The following is a 10518-nucleotide window of genomic DNA, read 5'->3' on the forward strand; positions in this document are numbered from 1 at the left end:
TCATTACTCCTTGTTCTATCACTACACCTCCTTAGAGAGTGTCTCCCCATCTTTCTTATAAGCCCCCTTTAAATACTGAAGAGCCTGAAAAAGGTCTTCCTGGAGCCTTCTCTTCTCCAGACTGAAAATCCCCAAGTATTTCAGCTGTCCTTATAGTGAAAGTGCTCCAGCCCCCTGATAATCTTTGTGTTCCTTCTCTACATCTGTTTCTTGGATGACAGAGGTGAGTTGAGTCCTTGCTGCTAGTTCTGCTCCTGAGTTGCTGTTTGGGTTTTTTAGACTGACCTTGAAAAAGGCTTGTTACCTTGTCTTTGCCTGATGGTTTCTGGATCTGTTGCTGCCACTGCTTTGTTTGCTTTTTTTCTGGTGTGGTCACACTGTGCCCTGTTGGCGAGGTCTTTGCCTGGCTTCTGTTGTGGTCACCTTCAGCTCTTGGCTTCCTTGTCCTGAAAGAGATTAGCAAGACCTGAATAAGAATGGTCAGGGTCAATTAGGCCCTGTGCACTCCGGCAGCTAGTATTATTTTCTATACACCATGTTTCCTAAGATAAAGTGCCACCCTTCCCCTGGCCATGTCTGCTGTCAGCACCATTTGATTTAATCAAAAAATAAATGTATTTCAGTGTAGCTCATTATGCTAAATGAAAGCAACAGGGGGCTAATGAGCATTGTGAATGAGCCATTAACATGGCAATCAGAGGTATTCTCAAGATATCAATTTCTTTTCTGCATCTTTCTTGGAACTCTCAGCATATATAGATGTGACCTCATATCTTAAATTTAATTCAGTGAATAGACAGATTTAGATGTGTATTTTGAGTAGTTTCTTTTTTGTAGAATTGTAATCTGTGTTACACTTGCAATTAAGAATGGAAATTAGTTCAGCTTGTGCAACTCCTAAGGGGTTACTCTTAGCTTTCAGTAGACAAGACTATGTTAACAGATTTCATGTCTGGACGTTTTTTAGAAACTAAAATGTTGTTATTCTCTCTCCCTCTGGGTTTTCATCACAAAGGGCAAATGTACCTGAAATAACAAATTTACTGGTGACTTCATCTTTGCAATTGATGTCATGTGGTTTAGTACTGAACAGTACTTTTTTGTTTTTCAGAAAATTCCTTCATCTCCTGCCTGATTTGCAGACCCTTGGCTCTCAGGATCACATTCTGGAGGGAGCTGACATGGCCTTGCTCAAGGGAACACCTTTTCTCAGTTCTTGTAAGAAGGTAGTAAAACCAGCCTGAAACAGCATCAGAAAGATGTGTGTTTAGAGAAAGGATAACAGGGAGGATGGAAAATCTACCTGTATTCAATGACAGTGACAATGTGTCTTTCAAAAGGCCAAGAGAAGGGCAGGCAAAAAATCTATTTACTATGGTGAAGACTTTTAAAAGACTTAGTTCTCTGCACTTTAATACAATCACCTCCATAGAAAGCTTTAGAGGAGACAAATTGCTAAATACTGTCTTGCAGGTGGACAAAGAAGAAAGATAAACACCTCCCCAAGGTACTACCACTGGTCAGTGACAAAGTGAGAAAAAGCAACCATGAGGGTACAGCTCCTAGTTTTGATTTTCAGTCTCACTTTCAGGATTTTCCTTGAGTTGCAATCTCAACTCCTGTGACAGGTTCATCTATTTAGGCCAAATACATGTTATGCCTGACTTTCTGAAAGCAGCTAAGAGGCAGCAGACATCAGTTTCTAATAAAATTTGCAGCATTTCTGGGATTTGGGGTGGACTGGACAGAGTGCACAAACATAGCCAGAATCATTGAAGTTCTCTAAACAAAACACAGAATGCGGATTTCAAGCTCTATTTGTCTTGTTTCCTCCTGTCTTGCATCTTCTCTGGTCCCTGTGGTGACAGTGGAAAGACATCCATACGGCAAAATCACTCAGGCTCACTCACTGACAGAAACGTTTACCTTTAGTCATTTGAAGGTAGGCTTGTATCCCATGCATTTGCTTTGCGACGGTACGGTATTTCCCCGGGTGGTGCTCTGAACAGAAGAGAAGTACATCCCTGGGTGTGGCCCAGTGCTCAAGGGGCTCTCAGTCCATCTCTTGGGCTGAGGGGCTCAGTGAAGCACTGCTTTAGACAACAGTTGTCTGAAACATCAATCTCTCCTTCAAAGCATAGAACAGAATCATAGAATCATTTTGGCTGGATGAGACCTTCAATATCAAGTGCAGCTACTAATCTAACACTACCAAGTCTGCTGCTAAACCATGTCCCTCAGCACTGCATCTATGTGGCTTTTAAATACCTTCAGAACCATTGCCCTAGACTGCCTGTTCCAGGGCATGACAACCCTTTTGGAGAAGAAATTTTTCCTAATGTTCAACTAAAACCTCTCTTGGTGCTACTTGAGGCTGTTTCTTCTCAGCCTGAGGATGACTGACTGCTCACTTGCTACTGTCCTTTTGGGAGCGCTGTGGGAGGCTTGGGTTCGACTGGGTTAACCCACGCCTAGCCTAGGACAGGTCAGTCTACGAAGGCAGCTGTCGCTATGCTATGGACATGACGGGCTGTGAACACACCCAGTGCCAGACCCCACTCATGTGATCAGTGCTTCAAGTGTGAAAATGTTAAGGGCAAAACTAGTTTAATTTTTTTCTCTGAAAGTGTTTTTCAAATTGAGATAGTGGTGGCTACCTCACTGAGCGGCCTCGACAGACAGAACAGATGCCGGCTCTGCCAGCCCGGCATAGTGCAGGAAGCCCGGTGTGGTGGGGTGAAATTCCTCTCCCAATATTAACTTCACCAGACTGGCTTAGCACACCCGGCAGTCCTGCAGTCGGACGAGTCAACCCGCGTCACCGTGAAACCACTCGGCTGCGTCCCGCCCCTCGCCTGGGCGGAGGCAGCGGTGAGGCCCGGCCCCTAAAACCGGCGGCCATTTTGGGGGCGCAGCAGCGAGCCGGAGGTGCGCGGCGCCCTCTGGCGGCTTCTCGCTCGCAGAGCTGCTGTGAGCCGCCGTCCGGCGGCCATGAGATCTGTTTTCGTCACCGTGGGCACCACCAGCTTCGACGACCTGATCGCGACCGTTTGTTCCCCAGTGACCCTGCAGGTGAGGCGATAGAGAGCCCGGCTCCGCGGGCAGCCGTCCCAGACCTCCCCTCGGCGGCCTGCCCACAGCGCCTCAAGCAGCGCGTGCGCGCTGGGAGCTGTCCCGCCTTTTCCCCCACCTCGTCCCCGCTTGTGGCCGTCGGTGGCGTGTGAGGGAGCGGGAGCGCGGGGGTACCAGAGTTACTAGGGCTGGTTGTCGGGGAGCTGTGGAGAGTGGCGAGAAGTGATGATGGTGTAGGAGGACGAGAGGGAGGGACGATCTGTAGTGGGAAGTGGGGAGTAGCAGCAGCCCCGTGCCGGGGTAACCGGGAGCAGAATCGGGCTTCCCAGTGTCCGAGCTGGGCACACGCACACCCCAGCCACCCACTGTTCTCCCGCAGCAGGTGCTGCAAAGCCGCGGCTACGAGAAGCTGGTGCTGCAGGTCGGGCGGGGCGAGCTGAATCCGTCGCTGCCCGGCAGCCCGCCCGTGGCGGTGGAAATTTTCCGCTTCAAGGACTCGCTGGCCGAGGACGTGCGGAGGGCAGACCTGGTCATCAGCCACGCAGGTAGAGCCACGTCAGTGCCGAGCTTCTGCTCCTGGGGCGGAAATGGAAGTCGGGCGGGTGAAGTCACTTTCTCTGCATCTCGGGAGTGCGCTGGCAGTGAATGTACAGGTCCACAGCTAGAGCTGAGCGGTTAAACCAGAGTCCACAGAACGGTAGGGGCTGGAAGATCATCTAGTCCAAATGTTCACTTTTCAGGGGTCTCCTGTGTTTCATGAGCAAGTATAATGAGATTTCACCTGTCAGGGCAAAAAGTTATGTTTTCTGTTTCTTCTGTAGGTGCAGGCAGCTGTCTGGAGACTCTAGAAGAAGGAAAACCATTACTAGTAGTAATAAATGAAAAACTGATGGACAACCATCAGCTTGAACTGGCAAAACGGCTCCACAAAGGTGGGCATGTCTTCTGCTGTAATTGCAGGTATGGAGCTGCTATGCTGTCCTGACTGACCAAGGAGTGTTCACCCATCACTCTGTTATTACAGTATCAAGAATGTAACAAGGAAATGACATCCATCTCTAGAACAAACATTTCCTTTCAAGGTAGATTTTCCACATGGATAGATTAACATTAGATGTTAATTTACCAAATTTAGCAAGCTTTTTTTAATCATTACTCCTTTAAAATCCTATTTTCTGTTTTCTTTTCAGAGGGCATATGTATTCAGATGAAAGAGCAATTTAAACCAAACCGAAGTGGTTGAGTTTGGAACAGTCAGGTAGCATCCTAGAGGCACTTGATAGCTTCTTTCTTCAACCCAGACCATCAGCTTGTAACCAAGAGCCATAACAAATAAATAGCTCTCTGCAGACTTAGGACTCCGTTTTATCATTTTGCTATGTGAACTTTCCTTGTAAAGGGTACTGAAGTTGAATATATAGATGTAGTGACATGGATTTAAAAATATTTAGAGTATTTAAAATAAAACATAAGAATGGCCTTATGGCCTTACTGATGTGGATCTGGAGTCTGTATAGCTCAGTGTCTTTTTTGCAATGGCCACATGCAGATGCCCAGCCAAAAGTAGAATCAGGGCAACACTATACGGTAGTTGTATTACTTGCATTCTAATGCTCTTAAGTACTTGGATTCAGGAGCATTTTTCAATCAGATGATGTCTGGTTACTAACTTCCAGTACATCTGTCTTCCACATACTTATGCAGGCTGCACTTCTAAGGAAAGTTCCCCAGTCTACCATATCCTCTGACAAGGAAATTCACAGGTTTGCTACATGTCTCTTCAGTGCAAAACAAACCAACCAACCAAATCAACAAAACAGAAATCAAACATCAAAACAACATCCCACCCACTTCCCAGAAAAACTCCCCAAAACAAAAATCCCATATTTTGTTTGTGTTCATCCTGGCACCTGTTAGTTTCATTTACTCTCTTGTTTTGACTGTATCTTACTGTATTCTATATATTAGTTGCACTGTATAAATAACAAATGACCTCTAAATTAAAGGCAGAGGAAATGAAACTGCCTTTATTTAGTCTGCATCTTGTTCTTTGCCCCACAAATAGGATTTTGTATGTTTCAGAAGAACCTTCTGAAAAGACAGTTCTGTCATTCATTTATACTGGTCAAGTTTCTTAAAACTTACTATCTCAGTGCTGCTGACAGCTTGAGACAAGGAAGGAATTCGTATTTCTTTTTGTGGAGCAGTGCCTGGCGTTTGAGCCTTATTTGCACTCCAATAATAGCAAGATAAAAGATTGATCTAGCTGTTCTTTCTGGCTATGGGTTAAGTGGAGCAAAATGTTCAAAAAGGTTTAATTTCCTGGTACAGTATATGATGAAGATCCTGAGTTCTTGTTCAGTCTCCCACAGAAGATTAGATTAAAGAGTTAGAGCTTAAGTTAAACGCAAAGCTGTGGTAGAGCTCCAAGTGTTGCCTGAGAGCCAGTGATGGTTGGGGCCTGCTGGTTTGTGGGAGCCCAATACATGCCCTTATTTTTGTTTTCCAAAAAAAGATTATGCATGTACAAATAGAAAGAAAATTGGGGGAATGGAGGGAAAATTTTTCTTTGGAGATGGATTTTTTTTTTTTTAATTTTTGTTTGATCTGTTTTTACAGCACTCTTGTAGAGACACTGCAGTCAATGGATTTGTCAACTTTGAAACCTTTTTCTCCTGGACAGCCAGAAAAGTTTGCTTTATTCTTGGATAATGTTTTTGGGTTTCAATAAACAATGTCAGAATAAAACCCTTCTCCTCTCCTGTTGATGCCTTCCATACTTAAAAGTCCACAACTGGGACAAACCTAAAAAAGGTCTGTTGATATTAACTGCCATTAAATGTTAGAATCATAGAATCATAGAATCAAGAAGGCTGGAAGAGACCTCAAAGATCATCGAGTCCAAGTGCCAGCTTAAAGTAACCTAGCTTTACGTTTTAAAAAGCACAGTGCCAACAAAGGGTAGGGGCAAAGTATGAACTGTCTATTTTTTTGGACAGACAGATGCTTAACATCTGCACTGAACTGGTAATGCTAAATTGCTTCTTAATGGGTGTGGCATATGCATAGTGGTCTCTTGAGCACCATATTTGCCAAATGCTAGGGGAAGTTAAATTGTTCTTGTAAATGTTCTGCAAATAAGCAGGTGCCTTCATCTCTTGTGTTTACAGAAGCAATGAAAAGAGAATTTTTAAAGTGCGATATTAAACCTCTCTGAAGGGAAAGCTGCATCTGGTGAATTTGGGCAAGAAAACTCAAGAGCTGCAAACCTATTGCCAGAGTATCCATCCACTGACTCACCTGGATTTTGGGCAATTTACTCCAGAAGTAAAACATGGCCAATAGAAAAGGAAAGGTGTTGACAATACAATGGATCCATTTACACAGTATTATCCCATTGTTACTTAGTTTGGACTTAAGTGAAGTACAGTGTTTCCTGTTTGATGCTGACTAGAGCTCCCCATTAGAAGTACAGAAATTGTCAATTGTTGGATGGTACAACTGTTGATGTTTTTTTGGGGAAAAAAAAAAAGGGTTGTACTTAAAGTTATATTTATTTCAGTCTATGGTCTGTAATACTGCCGATCTAAGTCCATAGTTGATGCTAATTGCCCTTCCTGCAGGTTCATTAGTTTGGAGGTTGTTGTTGTTGCCATTGCTTAAAACAGGAAAAAGAAACTCCTGAACCATTCATCTGACGTCTGAATGCAATGTTAGAAGTACATAGAGGCATTTTCCTCAGCCACTATGGTTATGTGCAGAGTAAATCATGCTGCAGAGTTGTGCAGGAGTGATCTCTGCTGATCCCCAAAGTTTTCCCAAAAATCTTAGGAGCAATTAAGATTTTCACTTAACACAGCGCTGCTGTTATTTCAAGTTTACCTCTAGCAGCTTATGTAAGACCAGACAGCATTGTCACAGGATAGTCTAAAACCCCATTTAACTGACTTCTAGTAGTGATTTGCAGGCACATAAAGCAATTATGTTGGAAGGAGTTCGCAAAGGCTCCCTTTTCTGCCCGAGGCAGGGCGAGAAGGAGACCGCATCTGCGGGGGCTTACTCCGGTTTGGCGTAGGCACCCACGCGACAGTTCCGTGGGTCCTCACGGCTGTGGTACAGCCCCTGCAAGTCTTTAGGCACGAGAGCGGGTCACGTATCGGAGGTCTTCGCGGACGTCGTAAAATGGCTGCTGCAAGTGACAGCTCCTACGAGCGGCCCGCGGGCTAAGCGGGTGGGTGCCGCTCGCAGCTGCCTTTGGAACAACTCGTAGGGGAAAGGAGGCGGGTCCAGCTGCGGCGGGCCGAGACCGTGGCAGGCTCCGTGGGTGCGGGAAGGGAAGGGGGATGCCGGGGGTCGGGCCGAGCCGTCCGGCGCAGGTGGGCGCGTTGGGCGCAGGCCCTCATTAGCAGCAATCGTGCGCCTGGCTTCCGCGCGCCCGGCTGCCACGCGCCCCACAGCGCCCCGCGCCCCGCGCGGAGCCGCCGTTTCCCGCCTCTGCCGTTGGTGCCTAAGGCGCCGCCGCCCGGGAAGATGCAGAAGGGCTGGAAGAAGTACTTCGGGCAAAAGTCCTTCAGCGAGGTGGCCATGGATGAGTATCTGGGCAGATTGGGGCTGTACCGTAAGATGACGGCCAAGGACGCCTCCTGCCTCTTCCGAGCCGTTTCGGAGCAGGTGGGGCAGCAGGGATTTGGGTGCGGTGGGAGCCGGGGTGCCTCAGGCTGTTGTTTGCGCCAAGTCCATGTCCGCTTCGGCCCCGCGGTTGGGTTTGAGTAAGGGTTGGTCTTGGAGACTTCTGGATGCCCAAAGTGGGATGGGTGTGATCAGCCCTGGGCTCTCAGGCGGGCAGGTTCTCGGGTCACTTGGGCTTTTAGGGGTTTTATTCCCCCAAGTGCCTGCGGCCCTCTGCAGTGTCTTCTCTCCTTGTTTTGTGACGTGTTTTGAGGTGGTATTAATCTTTATAAACTATACGTAGACCAAGCCTGATATGAAGCATAAATTAAGCTGATCAATTTTCACTTTTTCTTTTTTTAATAACCTTTATTTTTTCAGCTGTTTTCATCTCAAATTCATCACATGGAAGTTAGGAAAGCTTGTGTCTTGTTTATGAGACAGCACCAATATAAGTTCGCTTCTGTAAGTAACATAGGTAGTTATGCATCTATAGTTAGGAAGTGGTTTAGCCATAAACATACCCACACAATCATACACACTGGAAACATGTCATGCTTTGACAGGCTTGATGTGTGTAAGAGAAGAGAAATGGGAATATGATTGCTTGTTTACCATATTAGAGTTGCAATCATGCAAGTTTTATTTGGTTTCGTATTTCTGAAGTTCCCGAAATTGAACAAGTTCCTAATACCCTGGTAGCCAGGTGGGAGATGGTTATTTGTGTAACAAGCTCCCTGTGGAGCAACCATGGCAGAATTCAGTAGATAGGAAATACGTAGTAGTTTTGGGATAAGAACATCAGAAAATATTGGGAAAACAAGACTCTGGGGTGTGTTTAATTGTTGCTTAGTCATTTTGGGGGAGTTTTTTGGTTGGTTGGTTTTGCATGTAACAGCTTCTGTGGGTGTGTGAACAGTGTAGGCTTGTGTGATGTTTGGGTGGGGGTTTTGTGTGTATGTGTTTGGGTAGAATTTTGGTTGGTTTTGTTTGTTTGTTTTTCCCTCCTCTAATCACAGTCAAGTGCTCAATCAAGGAGGGAGATGGTACCCCAAATTATGCTCATGTTCTAAGGTGGGAAAGAGCTGAAGTCAGAACCCCAGTCAGACTACAGTCCTTCAGAACCCCAAAATGATAGGAATTGTCAGACTAGTCCCACATTTGGTGTCTATGCCCCCAGCCCCTGCCAGTACCTAGTCAACAACCAGTAACATCTGGCCTAGTGCTAAGGTTTGGCTTTGCTTTCCAGCTGGCTAAGTTTGTATATTTTTTTTCTTTGTTTTGTTGAAAGTATGTGGAAGGATCATTTGAGAAATACCTTGAACGCCTAGGAGACCCAAAGGTAAGACTGATCTAATGCTTGTCAAGGGATTAACATTAGAGAATACTAGATCAGGATGGTAGTTAGGTGATAGTTTAAAATGTGGTAATCTGGAGTTGTTTGGGTTTTTTTTGATAGACCTCAATCCTGAGGTCTCATTTGAGTAGGTAATAACTTGGAGGTTGTACTGAATAGGGATAAGCTGTATACATTTCAGCGAGGAATTTGTGTTAGCACAAAGGAGTGGTCTATGCAAATTGGACAGTAAAACCTGAGGCCTTTTCATGGGCCTTTTTCGTAACTGCAATTGTTCTCTAGGAAGGAAAAAAGCAAATTACATGGAGCCTACCTCACATCATCAGGCTTTGCAGTCTCTTCTTTCTTTTACCCCCAGGTTTGAATACTGGAGTTCAAACTTATGTTTTCTTTAGGCTTTAACCAATAAACATGATTAATGCAGCAGTCTTGGAAATAAATTTAGTGTTTTCAATTAAACTGTCTCTGAAGTGATGAGTTTAAGAATTGCTGCCAGAACTTGCGCCATTTCAGCTTGGTAATCATGGCCATCCTGTGCTGCAGACTTTTTGGTTTTCCTGGAAGTCCTAATATCTCAACTCTCAATAAAAAAATGATGAATTTGGTTATGTATTTTAATACTACAGAGAGCTAGAGTAGAGTTCTCAGTGTTGAAGACACTGCTATCTCATGTCATCTCATAATCTTGCACAGGAAAGTGCTGGCCATCTGGAAATGAGTGCTCTCTCAGTGATGTACAAGTAAGTGTCTCTTTCTTAAGTTTCACTTTGGTTTGGACTTGATGGTGTTTGGGTTCTGGCCCCAGAACCTTTAATTTGTTTGTTGCTGAGATGCCAAGGTGTGAAACATGGTGAGAAATGCTACACTAATGAGGTTGTTTAAACTAATGTGCCAATGGTGCCATCACAGTCCATGTTCTTATACTGGAGATTAAGGGGAGGGTTAGTTTCCATCATTATTTATTATCTTTTTGCTAGTGTTTAAAGTCAACTGTTTCCTTCTAGTGGATGAAGGATGGAAAACCCAACGAGCTGTGTGTAGTGGAAGCACTGTGTGGTAGTTAGAAGTATGACTAAAAGTCATGTAGATGTTCTTGAAAGCTCCAGTAGTAAGGAGTGCTTGCTTGGTGTGTAAATCCTGATACTCATTTCAGATATAACTTAAGACTGAGGCTTTAATCCTTTTTCAGGGTGACTAAATCAGTTACTTGGGGTCTGTGCACCCAGTTGTAGGCATGAGGACTTGACCTAATCTGTGGCAAAATATAGTGGTCTTTCCAGATAATTTTCCCCTAAGATGAGCTGGTTATTTCTCATGTAGCTGTTGCTGTATGGTGGCATTAATTTATCAGGAAGAGCATTCAACTTGATCATTCTATAAACCCACACTGGATTCTCCAGACAGCTCCCTGCAAACTTCTT

General features: G+C 44.9%; 1 protein-coding gene across 1 annotated transcript; it reads left to right on the forward strand.

Moving 5' to 3' along the window:
• The first annotated feature begins 2971 nt into the window (after positions 1-2971).
• Positions 2972-5803, forward strand: ALG13 (ALG13 UDP-N-acetylglucosaminyltransferase subunit). Its single transcript, XM_054388614.1, has 4 exons — positions 2972-3072; positions 3455-3617; positions 3894-4032; positions 5692-5803. Exons 1-4 carry the CDS (start codon positions 2992-2994, stop codon positions 5801-5803), a joined length of 495 nt encoding a protein of 164 aa, XP_054244589.1. The 5' UTR covers positions 2972-2991.
• The last annotated feature ends 4715 nt before the right edge of the window (positions 5804-10518 follow it).

Source organism: Indicator indicator, chromosome 17 (genome assembly GCF_027791375.1).
Source record: "Indicator indicator isolate 239-I01 chromosome 17, UM_Iind_1.1, whole genome shotgun sequence".
NCBI lineage: Eukaryota > Metazoa > Chordata > Aves > Piciformes > Indicatoridae > Indicator > Indicator indicator.